Genomic DNA, 21899 nt, shown 5'->3' on the forward strand with positions numbered 1-21899 from the left:
TATAAAGCAGGACTGGCTGTATCTTCTTTCCTTGTTAGGAAATAACTGGTATATATAAATTCTTTTTCTCAGAGTGGAATGTATATCTGCATTATATTTATATTGTAGACCACCATTCCTGAGGGGAATAAAAGTAACAAAAACAATAATAAAGCCACATTTTGTAAAAATTTTTATAATTTAAAATAAGCCTAGTTTTCTTGGGGGCACTGGAAGTGCATTGCTTTCCATAAAGGGCAGGTGGTCCCCAGCTCCCCACCTATAAAAACAGCTCAAATAAGTTTGCAGCAATTTTTAAAAAATTCTCATTAACTAAATCTGAAGTGGTTTAAATTAGATCCAGGCCAGATTGCCTTTTCTTGCCCATGAAGAACTGAAGTAGAATGCTTCAATTCCAGAGGCTTTATTTTTTTCATTATTTTCTTCACTCATGAGACTCTCTGAGCCGTGCAGGTGGTCTCAGCCCCCTTGGTTGGGTATTGCCGTTATTACAACCCTCTTTCCTAATGCGGGTTCACATGCAAAAGAGACTTCTTTAGGAATGGCTTTGACTTTTTTGAGAGGACAAACTGCATTCATGTGTTCTGTCCATCTACCTAAGTCTCAAATAAACGAACTGAAGCAATTTTAGTTTAAGAGTTCCATCCTCACCAGGACCTCATCTCATTAGAAGGCACACACTACTACAGAGCACACCCTCCATAGCTGTGTTTCCCCCGCCCTATGCCAGACCCACAAGGCAGCCAACCTATGTGGCGGAAACAGAGATGCCCTAAACTGCTCTTTACACATGATCTCATAGTACGTGGAAGGATGTTACGGCCAGTTGTTTTCCTTAGCTGGAGACCAACAGTTTGCACCTGTGAAGAATCAAATGGCATGCCCTCTGAGTGCGGCCACTGCCAGGGCGGGTGTGAAATCCTGTGCCCTCTGCCTTGTTTTCCTAACTGGCTGGAATATGCTGGCCAAGCACCAGGGTGTGTTTATTACATCCTCTCTGGGCTCAGAGTCTTGGACACTTTTCAAGTAGAGAAGTGACACACATCTTGCCCAGGTCGCGTTTCTGTGACATCCGGCAGGCCTTCCACAAAAACACTTTCAGGAGGAAAAGGAAAAGAATGACAAAGGCAACTGAGAACCACATTACTGTCCTCATCCTGACTGTGTGGAAAAACATCCTGCGAAATAGGAGCTGGATGGATGCTATGCATCTTTAACTTGGAAATCAAGACTAAAGGCCCTAGGGGCCATTCCACAAGATGAAGGACCTGTGACTTAAAAACCACAATTTCCCCAAGGGTGGGGAATTTAGTTAAAACTTTGGTAGGTTCAATGTCTTTGGGGAAGCCTTGGTTGGTGCCAGCTGGCAGCTACTTAATACTACAGAATTGTCATCATTGGGGAAGATTCTTTTTTCCAAAATGCAAATAGCTTTATTGTTTTTTATATTGTAAAAAGGGTACATGCTAATTGAAATGATATTAATAAGTCTCTTGCAGAGTGAAAGAAAACAAAAAAATCGTTTAAGTATATACAAGATATGCTTTCACATAACAGAGCTGATTTTCCATAGCCTCCCTCAATGATATAGGGTTGAGTCGCTGATTCTTTCTGAGTGCAGACCCCAGTGCTGGTGGTGAAGGGAACACAGAGAGGAGAAAGACATGGTCCCTGCCCTAGAGGGGCTCACAGTGAATGGGGAGCAAGAGAGATGTACAAACAGATGACTAGAGTTTAACTTGGTGCCTGTTAACTACTGATTTCTGAACTGGATCAAGAAGGAAAGAACTCACCTTGTGTGGCTGAGTTTGGAAGTGTGTTCTAAGTGAGGCTTGTCGTATGATAGGATTATGTCAGGGGAGGAGGAGGAAAGTATTCATGGGAGGACACAGCAGGTGCAATGGCAAGCAGCTGGGGGAAAGCCTTCTGGAAGCCATGAAGAGTTTCAAGTGCCTGGATAATGGAGGGAGGGGAGAGGGATGAGGCTGGATGGTAGACTGGTTCCAGATGATGGAAACTCCTCATTGGTTAGCAGGCAGTTCTTGTTTTCTACCTTCTCTCTCCAAACTTAACTTATCACTGGTGTCCAGGTCACCTGGGAACAGTATTTTGTTTCCCTTTATTGTGTAGACAAGCAAATGAATACTGTGTACCTCAGAGTTCCCCAGAAACTAAAGAGCCTGGTAAAAGGACAAACAGTCCCCACAAATAGTTGCAAATGTAGGATAGTAATGGTTACAAAAGTTACATGTTGCAGCAATTTTCAACAATGTCTTGTAATTATCAACTGTAATTTAGGCCAACCGACCAAACCCACAAGGGGCTGTCAGTGCCTCTGTGAGGGGAGAGCTTGGCAAGGCCTAGAAAGGGGCCTCTGCTTGACCAGTCTCCCCTCAGGATTGAACCCCAAGGATAGTTAGCCTGGTCCCCGCAGATCTCACCTCCTCTTTTCAGAGGGGACTTCTGCCTTTCTTATACCAGTGTCTGTGAGGAAGCAGGCCTGTGCCTGCCCCACCAAAAGCATAAAGTTTCCACTTAGCAACTGCCCTTCTAGGCTTGAGCTTAAGATGTAAATGAATCCTGGATTCATCAGAAAGGGCAACTTGGCATTGGCAGCAAGTGGGTTGAGGGGATAAAGCAGTTGCTACTTCCAGCTCAAATCCTGCTGCTCTTTTAAGGCTATAGCACAGACCTTGCTCTGCCCATAGCCCTTAGGCTTAAATCACTTCAGCATAAGCCAGCTCTTCTGATCTCTGGTGGCCTCGGCCTGCAGCAGCTTGAAACAGGGTTTTGGTTCCTGGCCAGTGATTGAGGTCTGGTTGCAGCCGTGAGAGCACCGAATCCTAGCCACTGGACCAGTGGTCAGTGACAAGGCCCTGGCCCTATGGCTTTGCAGAAAAAGAATTCCCACAGAGATGGAAAGTAGTGAAACAAGTAAAGTATTTATTAGGAGAAAAACGAGTACATTACGTGTGGATAGACACACGGGCAGGCTCAGAGAGTCATGCCCTCGTGGCAGTTTGAATCACTTTTATGGGGCATTTCTTCCGGGTTTCCTTTGGCCAATCATTTTGATCTGCCTGGTTCAGAGTCCATACCTGGTTCAGAGTCCGTATTTGATATAGCTCAGGATTTTCCCATGTGTGCGCACACATCTCTTAGCCAAGGTGGAGTCCACCGAAGAGGCCTATGTGTAGGTTTGGCCACTTGGTATCACTCCCCTTTTTTTTTTTTAATTTCAATTATAATATTTTTTATTTTTAAAAATTCTTTTTGTTTCGCAAATTTGCAAGATCATTACTTTTTTTGTATTTTATTTTATTATTATTATTTTTTAACAACTTTATCGGAGTATAATTGCTTTACAGTGGTGTGTTAGTTTCTGCTTTGTAACAAAATGAATCAGTTATACATATACATATGTTCCAATATCTCTTCCCTCTTACGTCTCCCTCCCTCCCACCCTCCCCATCCCACCCCTCTAGGTGGTCACAAACCACCGAGCTGATCTCCCTGTGCTATGCGGCTGCTTCCCACTAGCTTTTGACCTCCAAGGAGCCTTTCTCTGCATGTGTAGCTGGGGAGGTCTCCTGACTTTGAGAATGAGGAATATGTGGTCTCTTATCTTCTATCTGGGCAGGGCCCAGCCTCCTCTCTCAATTGTCCTGTTATTCCCTTCTCGGAGTATCTGTCCACAGGGAACGAACTCAAACCATTTGCTCCAGGGGCCTATCTCTCTCCTGCTTCCCTTCAACTGCTAGCATCTGCATTTCTGAGTCTGTGGTTTTCCCCAACTTTACAAGCCACCCCGCTGACATGCATGGCAGGATAGATGTGTGATGAATATCACCCCCAGCCCCACTAGCAGCCTTCAACCAATGATGGGGGTATTTATACCCCAACTGTGTCACTCCTCAAATGAGGTAACCCTTTCCCCAGAATCTCCTGGCATCCCTTCCGAGCTATTTCCCTTCTCTGCCTCACTCTTCTACTCCTGTACTCATCGCTGCAGTTTCCAAATAGATGATTTGCACATAAATCATCTCAGGGTCTGTTTCTGGGGAGCCCAATCCAAGAAAAAGTCATTTCCATACCCTCCCAGGCCATCACCATCTTCCCTGCTCTGAGCATGTGAGAGTGTACAGCTGTAACGTGGAGTCTGCACCTGACTTTCTTCTGGTTGCATTTGCCTTCTGTTCACTTGGTGTATGAATCCACACACTCCCAACCCACTCTAAGCCCTCTGAAAGAGGGCACACTATACCTTACATTTCCTTGTTACCCTGCACTGCGACTGTATTTGTGGCTCCTAGCATGTGGGCCACAAATACTTGCTGACCAGCTGTTACGTAGAGACTGGAACTTGACTGGACACTAGTACAGGTCTTGTACTAGTAGACGGCAGCTGATGACGTGGCAGGTTGTGAGGAGGACCAGGAGCATCAAAGACATTGGGTTCCAGTTGTGGGTGGTGGCTACTGGTTTTCAGGTTCTGTTGGTCTCCTTTCTGTGTGGTGACCAAAGTGTGGTCCCCAGCTTTGGGCACCACTGGGAACTTGAATCAGAATCTACAAGTTAACAAGATCCCCAGGTGATGTGTGTGCACGTGAAAGTGTAAGAGGCACTGGTCTCAAGGATCCAGGCCCCACAGGGCTTATCTGCTATAGGATCCCCCCGGGGGTCTGGGCATGCCCACATACGTATATGCATGCATGATTCATGTATGTTTATAGACACAGCCATACCCCTGCAGGTTTCTTTGTGAGGCCCATTTGTTTCAATGTAAATAAATCAATAACCTTTAAAAATGATCATCTTTGGCAATGTTAGGGTAAACAGAAACCCAGGGAGCATCAAACATTATTTATGATACAGTTTCTGAGCATTTATCACACATCTGATGTGTGCAAGGCACTGTAGAGAGTGTAAAGTTAAATAAAATTCAGCTCTTGTGTTGTTGGAAGGGGCTTCGGTTTTTCTTCACTTAGAAATGATCCTTCAGTGGGCTTTGACACTTCCTGTATAACATTCCTAGAATTCCTCACCCCATCCCCACTCCTATGGAAAATGAGGTGGCAATGAGGGGAGGATGGGGGGAGAGTGTTCCTGATTAACAGTTTTAAATAACATAGGGGATATATACAAGATTTTCCTATTGCTTAACTTTTTTTTTTTTCCTTGTTACTCAATTCATCATCTTTTGACCAGGATCTGGAAGCATCCCCAAAACCCCCAGCAGGATTTGACACATAGATGGTATCACCATGATGTAAAGGTTTTTTTTAATAACTGTACTCTCAAAAAATATGAGGAGAGTACTTGAAAGTAGATGAATTTTGTTGCATAGCCATAACTATACTATTTGAGCTGATATTTACATTTCAGCTCTCTGCCTTATTTATCAAAAACTGTAAGCCTGATTTTATTTTGTAGTGAATAGGAATGGGGAACTTGGTGTTGGTTCACAGCCCCTAAGAAAAGATGTATCTGACAGTTGGCTGATCAGTCACGCTGAAATGTTCACGTTATAGTTCTTAGCATTAACCAGCATGAGTCTTGTTATCCACATGTATATAACACAAAAGAAATTACACTGAGAAGGGTATCTTAACATCAGTTTATTCCTTGTTAAGTAATAAATAAATCTAGAGTAGATAAAGAAATAGTTGCTATTTAAGATTAGTAAATTTAAGATGTCTGGAAAATGTTTTCAGAACTGTAGATTTCCCAACTTCAGCACTATGTAGATCCCATAGAGTTTCAAATATCTGGCAATTCACCCAGAGAAGTGGAAGACAAACACTTTCCTAACTATCTCCCATTACTGAAATCTTTATTTACTTAGTATGGTTGATTTTAGAAATCCCTGGATTATACTAAGCTCCTATTGATGTCTACATTTTCTCTGGCTCTTCCTTCTACTGCCTTCTTCTTTGAAGACAAACTTCCTTCAGCTGTACGTAGCATTCTCTGTGACGGTGGTCCCTATCTCAATCAAATGTCCCTTTCCTCCTTCAAAACACTTCCTAGAGCCCACCTTCTCTATGATAGTTCCACATTCCTAAAGCATTATTTGGTGACCAACTCTTTCTCCTTCATGATTGGTAAGTACAAACTGATTGTCAGGGAAGGAGGGTAGTGGGAGGAAACGGGAAGTTACAAAGATTTCCTGAAGGAAATATTCTACCTTTCTCCACTTTAGAAAGTGAGAATTACCTTAAAGGCTAAATGCATAGATTTTAGTATCCCATACAGTAGATAAAATGGAAGCAATGGATACAGTGAGGTGACTCTTCTATTATTCTGCTGAGGAATGGCAAGATTAAATCATGCTATGGTCTAAATGTGCATGGCCATCCCCACAATTCCTATGTTGAAGCCTAACCTTAAGGTGATGGTATTAGGAGGTGGAGCCTTTGGGCGGTGATTATGTCTTGAGGGTGGAGCCCTCATGTACAGGATTAGTGCCCTTATTAAAGAGTTTCCAGAGAGCTCCTTTGCCCCGTTCTTCCATGGAACCAAAAACCAAATCTGCCAACACCATGATCTTGGACTTTGCAGTCTCCAAAACTGTGAGAAATAAATATTTGTTGTTTACAAGCCACCCAGTGTGTGATATTTTGTTACAGAAGCCCAAATAGACTAAGACAAAACATGAGTCCATTCAAGATCTCAACACAACCTTATCTAAAAATCCTAAAATGCTGTTCTGCTTTATTTCCACTGTTTACATAAAGGTGATCTCACAAGTGAGTGGAAAGCAATTTGGAAAGTAATTTTTTCCTCCAAGCTACTACATTTCAGACCTTCTCTTCTGAGCACATCCTGGCCAGACAGACATACCTTCAAACCCCCATCCTATTAACTGCAGTTTGTTTGCATATTTTGATTTACTTATTTATTTATGCCCTGCTGACTTCCAGCAAGCAGTTCAGGCAGTTCACAATGAAAACATAGTTGCTATGAGACCAGAAATAATTAACCCAAGGCAAAATCCAGGAACGAGAAAGGGGAGCATTGGCGGGATAGGGGGCAAGTAGCAAAAAAACTTAAACTATCCTAGCTAAGGAAATCAACAATCTCAGGCAGGGTCACATTTGCAGACTGCATTTTTCCATTTCATTCTCCCCTATAAGTAATGAAATAATATTTATCCAAGTATTTCTGTCTAACTTGTATTTTGGGAGTTACGTCTCAGCTACCATGAATAAAACATCCTGGTGATATTTTTTTGACAGTAAGTAGGTATAAAGAAATATAGGCATCTTGTATTTAATTGTATAATGAGTAAATTATGTAATATAATGAGTAAAGTATGGAAAGTTCAATTGTAGCTGATGTATAGTTCAACTGAGTTAAATCTTACCATATTGTTCCTTTTCTAATGACCACAAAGCACTTTTTCTTTTTTTCCTGGCAAAAGGTTCAAACACAATTTCTCTTTCTTTCTTCCTTTCATTTTTCTTTCTTCCTATTTCTTTTCTTTCTTTTTGGACCTGTAATAAGCAACTTTCTTCAACATGGTTTCCATGATTGGGCCAGAAGACCTGTGGTTACTTTTTTCTATCATTCTGTGATTATACCACATTTGCAAAACAGATATTGTGTAGTTAAAGATGGGCTGCTTCTTTGAGTTCTCTAGAAATGTTTCAATGCTAAAATCCCCAATGGTCTTTCAAAACGTTTCCTTAATTGAAGCAAAAGAAATAGTGGAACCATTGTTGGGGATAATCAATGAGAGGTCATTTACATGAGGGGACCGTGGTGTGGTGGGAGAAGAAATTCTGGCTCCGTATAATTCATTCTGAGTCGCTTGAGCCCACACAAAAGATTTACCTTTAAAAGGCTAAGTTCCCAAGCCCCCAGTTTTTAAAGAGTAAATCCGAACTGTAGAACCTCTAAATCCTTTATCAACCCACAAAATAACACTATGTTCAAAGCTCAAATTAGATAGATTTCTACAAGCTTTAAGGTCTGTAAGTATTTGGGGGTCAATGCAAAGAAAAGATGCTGGGAAATAAACTCTCAGCACAAATGAAGAGAGATTTGGGTTTTCAGACATAAATGTGGCCACACCAAATGCTATTTAGGGAAAAATAGTCTTAAATTGGAAACACTTATTTGACAGCAGACCGTGTTCAGTTTTCTGGCCTTTAAAAAAATCAGTCATACTAAAAACATAATTTATTTGGTTACATTATTGTCTCACATAGCAAGACATAAAAGTAAGCTACCTTCCACATTCTCTGATTTCTACTTTAAATCCTAAGTCAACTTCATTGAAACCTCTCTTTGAGGAAGACATAGTAAGTTCAACATTTAAATAAAAGCCATAACTGCTTTATAAGTACAAAAATTATACCTTGTATTTTTTTGTTTTTTTGTTTTTTTTTTACAAGGGCGGGGTTTACTTTAGCATTCTGTGCCTAATGCACGGAGTTGAACTAAGTCCAGTAGATCCTTAACTTTTGCCATGTTACAAAATTTGAGGTTCATTCCAAACAAAGGATGCATCTGTTTTCATCAGCTGCTTCTTAAATTTTATTACTGGGACTTATTCTTTTTAACTGTTTTGCCTAAGCAGTATTGTTTTACTAGGCATGGTTTATTACTCTCCCATGTGCCCACAGAAACTGTCCTGAAATCATGCAAACTAAATAAAAAATCATAAGGAAAGGATGGGAAGTTATTCCCTTTACATTGGATTAAATGATCATTTAGAATATGTAAATCTGTTTAAATTATAATAGAGCTTTGTTTTTCAATGGGAAGAAAAATATGTTCAGTTAACTCCAAGCTGATATAAAGAAAATTGAGGCATGATCAGAGGATAGAAGAAAGAATTGAGGAATATGACTTTTTGGAATGCGATTTTAAAAATCAGCTCAAAATTGGAGGATTATCTGCCTAAGGAGACATTAACAGTGTTTTTGTTTATATATTCTCTACTTCGTTCCACAAAAAGGGTTCTCAGGCAGCTTGCTCTCTCAATGTTCTATTTAAAATAAAATATCGAATCTTAGCTTTTGAACATGATAAACTAACAGCATTTGATGCCTACTTACTGTGCAAGCATTTTGCATATATTTTTGTGCTAGTATTTTCAGGCTAGAAGAGCATATCCTTGTCTGGGGGTAGCATAATTTTTAAAGAGTAAAATTTATTAACTGTAGAATTATCTTGGAATTTATAGATTACTGGATGACTTTATTTTATTGGACCATTACTGCCTTATCTACTTCAATAACGGCGACTTTTTGTGGGATTGAAAATGTTATAACTGTAGAATATTTTTGCTTCAGATACAGGAAAATATTGAGAAAGACTGGGAAATAATTGCAAAGAGAAAAAGATCTAGCTATTGATAGATCATGAGGATTCAAGTCACTAAGAAAACCTTAAGTTATATGGTCTTTTGACTTAATCATGTGACATTTTTAAAAAGAGAAATAGGCTTTCTCGGTAAAATGTTGAGCACATTTCACTTCTAGCTAAACCTTTCCGCAGGTTACTGAAACAGTGGCCCATGTTTGCTTCCTGAGCGGGGATTGGGGTTTTGGACATCTCTAGAACTTCCAAACCTTTATCAGTTCACAAAATAAGTTAACTCAGAAAAATTAAGGGAATATATGGCTTCTGAGACAGCTTATTTTAGTTTTGGTGATAATTTAGATACGTCTGCATTTACATTTAGGATTTTCGACACCGAAACAATATTAGCTAAGATTTACTTAGCATTTCCCTGTGCCAGGCATTGTTCTGAATGCTTTGTTTTTAACTCACTGAATCTTCACAACCACTGTATGAGGCGGACCCATTAACCTGTTTTATGAACTGAGCCATGGAGAGTTAAGTGACTTGCCCAAGGTCCATGACTGCCTGGTGGCAGTGCCAGGATTCAAACACAGGAAGGAGCTTCTGAGCACACTGTGACCACCACACCACCACCCGCTTCTGCTCAGCTGGGAGGGCTTTCCATGGGACTGCCACCTTTCTGTTCTCTGAGGGTGGAACTTCCTCTGGCAATATGTATCCAAAGAAAATCTCTCACACTTATCAACAACTCAAACAGCCAATACTCTTTTTGTTTGCCCTGCTAGTGTCTTACTCACCAATTCTACTTTCCAAGCAGTAAAGGAAGCCTCTGGAAAGGCAAACACTCATTGTTTCAAGGGGAAATTTTAGGCAGTGGAACAACTTAGGCTGCTGCTAGAAGGTGTCTCAGAAAGAGCTATAAATCTTCAGGGTGGGTGCGGTTCAGAGAGGCCTGAGCAGGGGCTGAGATGGAGAAACTTTGCACGTTGCACAGACAGACCAGCTAAATCCAACAGAAAAGCAGGTCTCTAATGAACTGGACTCGGTCATTTGGAATTTCTAAGAAGAGTGACTATAAACTCATCAGTCAATAGAATCTTTAAAATTTTATTTTAAAGGTTAATATCTCAAACTCTGAACAGACAACAGAATAGGAGGGACCAAAAGTCTTCCAGTAGAATAGGACCAGGAGTCATACATCACCAGTAAGTAAAACTTTACATGTTTCAAAGGGACTCCCACTGTTTAAAAATGACTTTTAAAACCTGATATTGATTTCTCTGCAGGGGAGGTATTCAGAGAAAGAGAGAAGCACAAGGGAGGGGCACACCGGTGCTTTCAATGGTATTCCCAGTGTTCTGTTTCATTACTTAAATATGTTTATACATATTCTTTCATATGCAGCACATATTCTATAATGTAAAAAAAAAACCATTAAACATTTACTATGTGCCAAATAGTATGGCTGGCATTGACAACAATAATATAATAAAACAATAGGCCTCTACTAAATGGCTTATTTTTTAACTCATTGACATTTCTAGTATAATCACATCTTATTAAGAATAATACTTGTAATAACAATTGATTGCTACCATTTTTTAAAACCATTTGCTCTATGCCAGGTCCTTTATAGGTATTATTTCATTATTCCTCATAACAAAGTCTTGAAGAATTTGTGTCAGCTGAGTTTGTTAATAGCATATCACACTAAAGGCAGCTTCAATAATAAGAATATTTATTATCTCATTTAAGAAGTCTGAAAGACTTGATGGGTCCAAGTTCCTTCAAAAATTCCAAAGTGTCATTGAAAACCCTTGGTGACAAGGCTCTTTTCTCTCCACCTCCCCAGCATATTGACTTGGCCCCATAAGTATGTCCCCTCATGCTTGTAAGATGGCTGCCACAGATCCAGGCAGCACATGGTGTAGACACAGCAACGTCTGATCAAAGAAAAGGCATGTGTCCTTCCATGTCTCTCTTCTCATTTGGGAGAAAAACCTTTTCCATCAATCTCTCACCCCAGAAAACTTCACCGCAAGTCCAAATGCCCAGGATAAACTCATATACCCGTCCCCTAGTTACAAAGGAGGCTGAGGAATTGAATAGCTGTCATTTTCACATTATGGCAGGATGGAGATTTTACCAATAAGAAAGAAGGTGATAGGATGAGATATGACTATTGATAGGCAAGCAAAAATATCTGCCACTGAATTGCTAGCTCTAATTTATAGATGAAGAAACTGAGGCTCAAAGTGGTTAAATAAGATGCTCAAAGTTATACAGCTAATAAAAACACCAGGCCCCAAATCATCTCATGTTTTTCTTAGCATAAGTCCAGCCATGCCAAAAATATCTATCAGTACAGCCATTCCCCAAAAGGAGGTAGGAAGATTTAACAAATCCTATGTTGCTGAAAAGCATGAGGTTTCCCCACCTCATGGTTCCAGAGCCATGTCAGGAGTGTTGGGGTGTTGATGGTGATTTTCAATAATAAACTTTATGTCAGGCAACACATTAAGCACCGAAGGTACAAAGATGAACATGACAAGTCCAGCCTTTGAGGGGCACACCGGGAAAGGTGACAGTGACACAGAAATTGCAGGCACGGATGTCAGGGCTCTCATGAAGATACAGCCAGAGGTCTGAGGAACACAGAGATAGGTGCAAGCAACTTTGGCCGGAAGAGTTCAGGAGGACTTCACAGAAGAGGTGACATTTGAAGTGGTTTAAAGACGTGTGGGAGGGTACAAGGAAGAGAAGGGGAGGAAGGGCTTCCAGTAGCCAACAGTCTGCCCTAATGGAAGACATCTGTTTCTGATGGAAACTGGGTTGCTAAAGGAGATGGAAGAAGAGAAAACAATTTTAAGGGTGGTCTTTTAAAATGGCAACAACCCCTAGCCACAGATAGCTCCGAGAAGAAGGCATATCTCAGTATCTCCAACATGAACACCACTTCATAAATGTCTTACCGAGCATATCAGAATCTATTAAAAAAGGATTTACAGATAAGTTTCTCCTTTGGCTTTTTCATAATTACAATTCTCATTCAGGGAGAGCTTCATTTAGTGTTCCAAACCAAATGGATCCCTTTTTTTAAAAAGAATGGCATTATTCTAACATCTTTTTTTCCATTTTTTTTTAGTAAAGAATCAAAAAAGGTAAAGAAGGATTTTAGAATATGTCATGTTACCATGTTTTTCATATTCTGCTTTAAATAACTGAGTTGCTGTTCCAGTTATACTCAAAGAGAATGTGCATACTGTTTTTTTGAAGTTGATTTACAATATTGTGTTCAATTCAGGTGTACAAGAATGTGCATCCTATTTAGTTCAGGATTTAAAAAATATTTCTAATAGCTCAAATGTATTAATTATATGGTTAGGTCTTTGATATATCTACTTGTGTGTTACTTGCTTTAACTATCAATTTTGAGAGAAGTATATTAAAATTTCCAACTACAAATATTGATCTATTTCTCCCTGAAGTTTTACCAATTGCTAAATAAATTTTGAGGTTGTTTTGTTAAAAATAAAAAACAAAAAACAATTGAGTTGCAAGCAAAAAGCAAATGGCTATCGCCAGCCTTCAGTCTGCACACCCAAGTTGGGTCATATATACAAATCCATCTGTGGTGGGGAAAAGAATTAATATGTGGGTGAAAAACAGAGCACATGTGGATTTGGATATACAGTAACTTACTAAGGAAAGAACGTTTCAATTAGTTTAAAGGCAAGGAGAGAATCTGCCTGTGGTCAAAAGTAGAAGGAAAGAAACTGGCAAGATGAGCTGGAGACTTAAACTCAAACCAAACTCCATATGACCTGGTTAAGCTGAGCTCACATTCCTGATGGCTGAATGGAAAGTCAGGCCCAGCAGTTTGGAATATCTTTCAATTCTGACCAGAAAATAATTTTCTTTTATAGGAGGTCCACAAAGATGCAAGATTGATTAATCAATCCACCTATCTACGTGTCTATCTGTCTATCTATTGATATCTATCTATCTTTCTATTGACCTCACTGATTTTATATTCACAAAATTCACCCTAGTCTCTAAACTGTGTTTGTAACCCCAAATCAATACTCGAGGTGCTTGTGCGGTCACTCACAGACATGCACAGAATAGTGCCCACTGCACAGGTTCCCAGCTGGGGTTGAACAAGGCAATGCTCTGCCTTCTTGTTTCAGTTCCCCTCTCTCTGTAAACAAGTGTCTGTTCTTCTCATGGTCTATTTAGTGCCACAGTCTAATCTTTGTGCTCTTTCTTGATGACTTCATTGCTTAAAATGTCCACAAGTTTAGTGCTGAAGTGCTCTCTAGTGTTCCCAAGTGTGAGAAGGCTGTGATGCACCTTATGGAGAAAAGTTGTGTTATGTAGGCTGCATTCAGGCACGAGTTATAGCGCTGTTAGCTGTGAGTTCAATTTTAATGAATTAACGATCTGTATCAATTAAGACATCTTTATTTTTTTCCTTTTGAATTTTACTTTATTTTTTTTATATAGCAGGTCCTTATTAGTTATCTATTTTATGCATATTAGTGTATATATGTCAATCCCAATCTCCTAATTCATCCCACCACCATCCCCCCCCGGCTTTCCCCCCTTGGTGTCCATAGATTTGTTCTCTACATCTGTGTCTCTATTTCTGCCTTGCAGACCAGTTCATCTGTACCATTTTTCTAGATTCCACACATATGCATTAATATACAATGTTTGTTTTTCTCTTTCTGACTTACTTCACTCTGTATGACAGTCTCTAGGCCCATCTATGTCTCTATAAATGACCCAATTCCGTTCCTTTTTATGGGTGAGTAATATTCCATTGTATATATGTACCACATCTTCTTTATCCATTCATCTGAAGAGGTCTTTAGATAGAAACACACATAAAACAAGGTTATGTATTGATCAGTTGATGAAAATGTGTGACCAGAGACTTTCAGGAACCTACCTCTATATTTGCTCTAGAAGCAATGCTTCAGTATTTGCTAATTCAGTGTTTGAAATGACTTTATAGAACATAGCTACTATGAATAATAATAATCGACTCTGTGTACACAAACACACGCATACACACAACACACACACATACACATATACATAGAGAGACAGACAGTGATATATCATCACATTCACCAGCAGTGTGAGGCTGTCTAGCAGAGTCCTCCGAGCTGAAATAATTTCCCACCTTCTCACAGACTCCAGAGTAGGGTGCCCAACTGTCCCAATTTGCCCTCGATTGAAGAGTTTCCCAGGATTTGGAACCTTCAATGCCAAAACCAGGAAAATCCCAGGACCAATCAGAAAGAGTTGGCTCCCCTACTCTAGAGTTTCTTGAAGCCAGGTAATTGAGGTGGAGGAGGGGCCCATACTAACCCTTCAGCTCTTGCTCTGAAGCTAGTAACCCCACCATCATTAGGAAAGAGGCTCATGGAATAAATACACCACCAAGCAACTGCTGGCCTCACTCAAGCTTCTGAGGGCTCCTAAGTAAAGGCTGGGCTCTCCCTGGCAAAGCTTCACTGAGAAAGCATTAACAAGCTCATTTGATTTACATTCCTAATGCCCCTTGCAAGTGTCTTTTTGGTGTGTGGAGACGTCTAAGGGTTGAATTATGAAAAAATAACAATGAAATGGCCCAGTAAAAAAGCAAGAATAACAGATGCCCAGTAAATAAAATATTTTCATTCAGGCAGCAAAATAAATTATTTTCTTTAACTCTTTTGTAAATTGATAAAGGACAGAGAGAAAAGTATGGATTTTAGTACCAAATCCACATTTCCTAAAATCAGCAAATTCTCAAACTTTCAGAGATTTGGAACTCTATATAGACTAGTGATTCTCAGCCCTGGCTCTCTATTAGAATTACTTGGGAGGTTTTAAAAATTCCTCTGCCTGGACCCCGCCCATCACAATGAAATTAAATAGAAATGGGGGCGGGGGGGGAGAGGGGAATTATTGGGCATTAGAATTGTTCTAAAAGCTTCGCAGGTGACTCTAACATACAGCCAGGGTTGAGACCCTCTCACAAGGAGCGTAGTGTTGAGAAAGGGTCTTGGGAAAGTTCAGCAGAGAACGCTGAAATCAGTTGCTGATACCCGCTGTGGGTGGAAGACAGGAAGGTAGCAGCAGACAGGGCTGCACTAAGCCATCTTTTTCAGCCTAGCCAAAGTGGAAATATTCAAACTCCGAAATCAGGCAGATCTTGATTCACCCTTGTGTCTGCTACCAAGACTCGTATTACCAGTGTAATCTTGGTCCAGTGATTGGCCCTCTTATCAGTTTCTTCATCCTCTTACCATTTTGCAAGGTTGTCATGAGGATTAAGTGAGGAAGCAGATGCCAAGTACCTGGGACACAGTGGATGCTTAATAGAGGGAAACAATCATCACCATAACCAGGCACCCACATTTTCATTTTTGGCCGCTTTCTGATTTACATTCTGTTATCCTAACAAAGAATAACAGAGGCGTTTTATGAGATAATAGTAGCAGTATTTTACAAACAAAATGAATAACACAAAAAAATGAATGGTATGACCAAGGCAAATCACTGCCTGTGACCCCAATCCAGCCACACCTATTCATTTACTTATTGTCTGTAGCTGTTTTCCCATAACAGATACCACATGGCCCGTAAAGCCAAAAATATTTACTCTCTGATTCTTTACAGGAACAGTTTGCTGACCCTTGATTCTAGTTCATCAATTCCCAGTGCGGTCCATGGACCCCTGAGACCCCTTCAGGGGATCTGCGAGGTCCAAGCTATTTTCACACTAATACTCACACATCATTGACCTTTTTCACTGTGTTGACATTTGCACTGAAAGGACAAAAGCGATGATGGGTAAAACTGCCAGTGCCTTAGCACAGATCAAGACAGTGGCACCAAAACGTACTCATCGACTCCTTCACCACCACATGTTTGCAGGGAAGAAACCAAACAAACAAAAAGCCAGTTTCACTTAACTCAGGTTGGCCCTGTTGATATTTTGAGCCAAATATTTTGGTATTTGGTTTCCGGGGGGCTGTCCTATGCCCTGTAGGATGTTTAGCAGCATCTCCAGCCTCTACCCGGTAGATACGACCAGCTTGTCCCCCCTAACACCCCCAGCAGTGACAACCAAAAATGTCTCCAGACATTTTTTGAAATTTATTTAACTTAATAACTGGTAAATATCAATAGATATAACTCAGATGAACAAAAACTCTTTGGTGTCTTCTGTAACTTTTTAAGACAGTAAAAAGTTCCTGAGACCAAAACGTTTGAGACCTGCTGGTCTATTTTGTATTTACAGAGTATTTATGATATTTATACCACTCAGTCAAAATAAAGTGAAAAGGATCCTATAACTGATGATGAACAAGAGACAGGAAACAGGAGTGGGAAGATACGTGCAGGGGTGGGTTTGGGATTTGGGGCGGGAGGGATGGAAGTATAGCCAGAGAAGACACAGCTTTAGAGACACGGGGGTCAGTGTGACCTGAGTGAGTTAGTCCTCCATCTGTGCCTCAGTTTCCTTCTTATAAAATGGCAGTGATCACAGTATTATTGGGAGGATTGCATGAATAAATACATAAAAATCGTATAGCATAGGATTGGCACTTAGATTAAGTGTTCTCTGTGGGTCAGCTATTATTATTTTAATATTAAATAATCAATTTATGTCAGAAGGGATGAGGTCAGGCTTGCCATTAAGGCACACAGGTGCTGCTGACCCTGTCCCCACGGTGGGATGACTGAAAGCAGAAAAATGCAGTCACTGGTCCCCAGAGATGAAATATTGTGGAGCCAAGAAAGAAATCAGAATCTCCTAAACCCCTTCTTACCCTGACATCACACTTTCTAATCCAGAATCACATCTGTTACCCCTGTGAGGTACATGGGCATGCTCCAAGTTTTCAGAACAAGCGATGTGAGGTTGGCTAGGCTTCATGTGTTAGCTCCAGAGCAGTTATAACTTTTCTTGTTCCCACACTGTGATTAATTTTTCCTTCAGCTCAATTTGGCTTCCACAAAATCATCCAGAATTGTGTTGATTTCAGCAAGTACGCACACAGCCATCCTCACCTTTAGGAAGACATGTGCTTTCAAAAAAGGGCTCTTAATGAAACCGTAGGGACACTTCTTAGGTAAGCAAATGAAATGTTTGTGGACTGACTAAAAAAAACTGCTAAAGAGGAACCTGAAGCTGAAGCTGAGGAAGTTACTTGAAATTTGAAATCGCATTCTCCATAGTAAAGTGCCACATCTCCCCTGTCCCTTTTCTTATCTCTTCCAACCTCCCTTTGTCAGTCAGGACACTTTTTGCTGTAACTGTTTTCTGTGGTTACTGAGACTGTTGGGTTTAGATCCTAAAATCTTGCTGAATTCACATGTAATATTCTCTGTGAAATCTGACCTGACTACACTATTTAACATTAACCCCCCTCTGTGGGCCTCCCTAATCTGCCTCATCTTCCCTTGAGGTACATTTCTCCATCCAACACACTCTGTATTTTACACATGTATTTTGTTTATTGTCTGTCTGCCTCATTATCATGGCAGAGATTATCTTGTTTCTTCAGCGCTATGTTCCTAGCTTCTAAAACAGTGTCTGGTGCAGGTTAGGGACCCTCACATCCAGCTTTTGCCTTGAAATGAGGAAGGGAAAATGTCCCTGTGATACATTGCACACCGTGAATTCACATACAGAGCCCTTGCATGAATGAAAGCATCTATGTTGAAAAAAATATTAGACTCAAGAGTACTTAGGTGTCCTTCTGCAGCCTGACAATTATATGAGCCAAAGTATAAAATGGGCTATCAAGGAACTTGTTCCAATGGTGTTTATTTTTCATTCCTCTAATATTGTTATCCTTCAATGAGTAAATATCTCTTCAATTAGCTGTCCAGCTCACTGAAGTGCTAGCCTTAGTCCCACATATCCAGACAGAGCACTGTGCCCTAGGGGTTCTTACCAAATAGTTATTAAGGGATTGATGGCAGATGTACCCCCTTCCCCAAGAGATGTGTTCCAGTGCAATTGTACATGGACTCTTTGAAAAACAAGTTAAGTATTAAAGACTAGGGAAGTTCACTACTGCAATCTGTTCTGTAATAAATATTTCTTTTAAAGTACAGAATTCTTTTGCAACTACATACCTTTATTTGTAAAGTCATGCCTTGGCGTATAAGGTTTGCTTAAATCAGTGAATCAAGACATACACACCGAGTGTAGACACTGCAGGCTCAGTTCTGTGCCTGGCTGATGATTGATGTATGAGAAGTGGCCCCTTTAGGAGACTTGAGTGGTACATGTAACCGTTAGGGAATTATATGTGGAAGGGGGGATTGTGGGTCCCTTAAAGGCAGAGACCACTTCTCATTCACCTTTGTCGTCTAGTATCTAGCACAGACATATTACAGGCATGCAATTAAAGCACAAGTAAACAAATGATCAAATGCAATCAAGTACTAAAAAGATTTTTTAAAAGAGTTGATAATACAGTGAAAATTCAGACAGAAGAGGTCATTGGGAATGGCTTCATGGAGGAGAAAGAAGTTACATCTTGAAAGAAATGAAGGCCCCAAATGCTAGAACAAAGGGGACAGGGGAATTCCTAGCTAGAAGAGTAATTTACACCTGCGCACCTATCACTTAAAAGGATTTTGAGCATCAGCCTCCAATATATATTTATTTATAATTATACATATGGTCTATTTTTTTTTTTTTGCAGTACGCGGCCCTCTCACTGTTGTGGCCTCTCCCGTTGCGGAGCACAGGCTCCCGACATGCAGGCTCAGCAGCCATGGCTCACGGGCCCAGCCACTCCGCGGCATGCGGGATCTTCCCGGACCGGGGCACGAACCCGTGTCCCCTGCATGGGCAGGCGGACTCTCAACCACTGCGCCACCAGGGTAGCCCCCATATGGTCTATTATACTACCGTTATGAAAGTTTTTAAATACATTAAAAAATAAGATTTTAAAAGAGCAGTTAAAGATAAAATAAGCATATTTTTAATTATTTTTGTTTATTAATGGTATATCATTATATTGGGCATAAATCTACATTTCAAATAACATTCTTGATACTTTTGAATTTTTTGGCTAACTTCCAATCATGTTGGATTAAATCATGTCACCTCATAATATGACTGATGAGAGGATTTATCATAGGTATAAGAGACAAGTCAGCTAAGCCATTTTCTTGTTATTCACTCACGCCTGAGTTATTCATGCTGTTCTTCATCTTCAGTTTTTTGAAGGAACGTATTTAAGTCAACTGTGAGAGTTAACTTGATTAAAGCTGAGTGATAGAATCTACTCATTCGACCAGGCACATAAAATCTGTAACATGCTGACAAATGCTTAAAGTGAACAAATGAGAGAGGATGTCCTGTGGAGAGGAGGTATACCATTATGGTACATGGCATCATCTGACAGGCAGATGGATGGGGGGTGCCGTTGACCAGGCCTCCCCTGTCCACATGGAGTTAGTGAGTCATAGGCATAGAGGCTTGGCCCAAGGAGGAACCAGAGTTGGGAAGGGTGAATGTGGGGGTCAGATCATTAATGACGGTTGAGAGATTTGGACCTGGCAAGATAGGCTCATGAGACTACATATTTTTAAGAAAGGAGTAACAGGAAAAAGGTTTTATTTATTTTTTTTAAATTGTCTTGGAAATCAGGAAAAAAAACCTCAAAGAAGCCAATTAAGAGGCATTATGAATGAAACATTGTTAGCTTCAGCTAGCTCTCTAAGTAAACTCCCCATAGAATTGTCATCTGCAGGTCATGGGACTCTGACTTTCTTTTTAACCAATATAGACCTTAATTCTTCATCGTTCTTCCCCACCACCACCACCCCAGCTTTGTTAAGGTATAATTGACAAGTAAAATTATAAGATATTTAAAGTGTACAACAAATGATTTGATATACATATACATTGTGAAAGGATTCCCCCTATCAAGTTAATTAACCCATCCATTATCCCATATGTTTTAGCAAATTTCAATTACATGATACAGTGTTATCAACTATGGTCACTATGTTATACATTAGATCCTCAGACCCTATTCATCTTATAACTGAATGTTTATACACTTTACCAACTTTTCCCTATTTCCCCCCCCCCCACCCACTAGTCCTTGGCAACCACTTTTCTAGCCTCTGTTTCTTGGGTTTGACTTCTTTTTTTAGATTCTACACATAAGAGATACCATAAAGTATTTGTCTTTCTCTGTCTGGCTTGTTTCATTTAGCATAATGCCCTCCAGATTCATCCATGTAATCACAAATGGCAGGATTTCCTTCTTTTTTGTGGCTGAATAACTTTTCATTCTATATATATATGCCACATTGTCTTTATCCATTCGTCTGTCAATGAACACTTAGGTTGCTTCCATGTCTTGGCTGTTGTACATAATGCTTCTATGAACATGGCAGTGCAGATATCTCTTTGAGATAATGACTTCGTTTCCTTTGGATAGATTCCCAGAAGTAGGATTACTGGATCATAGGGTAGTTCTATTTTCAGAGGAACTGCCGTACTATTTTCCATAGTGGCTGCAGCAGTTTCCATCCCCGCCAACAGTTGTACACGTTCTCCATTGTTCTTGGCAGGAGAGAGCCAGGAGCTGCTTGCCGTTCCTGGTGAGTCAGCTGGCCAGCATGGAGCACTCGTTTCACCATATTCTCCTCTTGGAGATTAAGAGCATCACGGACACCTTCTCCTCCATCCTGGGCCCTCAGAGCAGAGACATCTTCCGCATGAGCAACAGCTTCACTGCCATTGCCAAGCTCCTTATGCGACAACTGGAAACCACCAAGGCCAGAAGTGACAGGTGAGCAGGGATCCCTGGGTACCTCAGGATCTGTTGTAAACCCACTGAGACATAGCACAAAAGGCTATGTTTTCTTTTGTAAGCATAAAAGTTCCCAAAGAAAGCCAAACTCACTATCTCAACATAGAGTAACTTCTGAATAAATTATGACATTTGCCAGAATTTTTTCTAAATCTGTGAAAACCAGAATGTAACCAAAACAATCCTAAAAAAAGTGTAAAAAATACGGTAAGGGAATAAGAATGTAGTGCAAATAATAATGTTTGTAGAACTCGTTTATTTATTTAACAAGCATTTAACAGTTGCTTACTCTGTACCAGGAACCCTGCCAAAAGCTAGACATATTGAGAGATAAAACATGTTCCTTTACCCAAAGAGCTCATTGTCTAGCGAGGAGGTAAATATTGAGTGGGTAATTAGAGAACAGTGGGAAGATTATGCTGATTATGATGCTGTCAAGGAGTTTGGGGAACACAGAGATGGGGGTACCTACTTATTCATGGAATGGAGAGGAATGGGAAGCTGAGATCAGGGAATGCTTCCCAAAAGAGGTGATATTTTGAACCAAGTCTTGAAAGATGACCAGATTGTACCAGGCTGGCTTTGGGGCAGCATGTGAAAGAGCACGGCACTTTCTGGAAACAGAAGTCATTTTGTCTGGCTAGGATGTGTGTAATAAGGAGAGCGACATTAGGTAACACTGATGAAGTGGTAGGCAGGGACCAGATGATGCAGGACATGACAGACCTTCTT

General features: G+C 40.3%; 1 protein-coding gene across 1 annotated transcript in view; it reads left to right on the forward strand.

Moving 5' to 3' along the window:
- VEPH1 (ventricular zone expressed PH domain containing 1) overlaps positions 1–21899 on the forward strand; it is a 209797-nt gene that overhangs the window by 76550 nt on the left and 111348 nt on the right. Inside the window, exon 6 of the mRNA XM_022573628.2 lies at positions 20926–21146. Within this exon, the coding sequence (XP_022429336.1) occupies positions 20926–21146 (221 nt within the window). The remainder of the gene's footprint in view (positions 1–20925; positions 21147–21899) is intronic.

This window comes from Delphinapterus leucas, chromosome 4, assembly GCF_059928025.1.
Source record: "Delphinapterus leucas isolate spDelLeu-1000000601 "Yukka" chromosome 4, BTC_Dleu_Yukka2, whole genome shotgun sequence".
Classification (NCBI taxonomy): domain Eukaryota; kingdom Metazoa; phylum Chordata; class Mammalia; order Artiodactyla; family Monodontidae; genus Delphinapterus; species Delphinapterus leucas.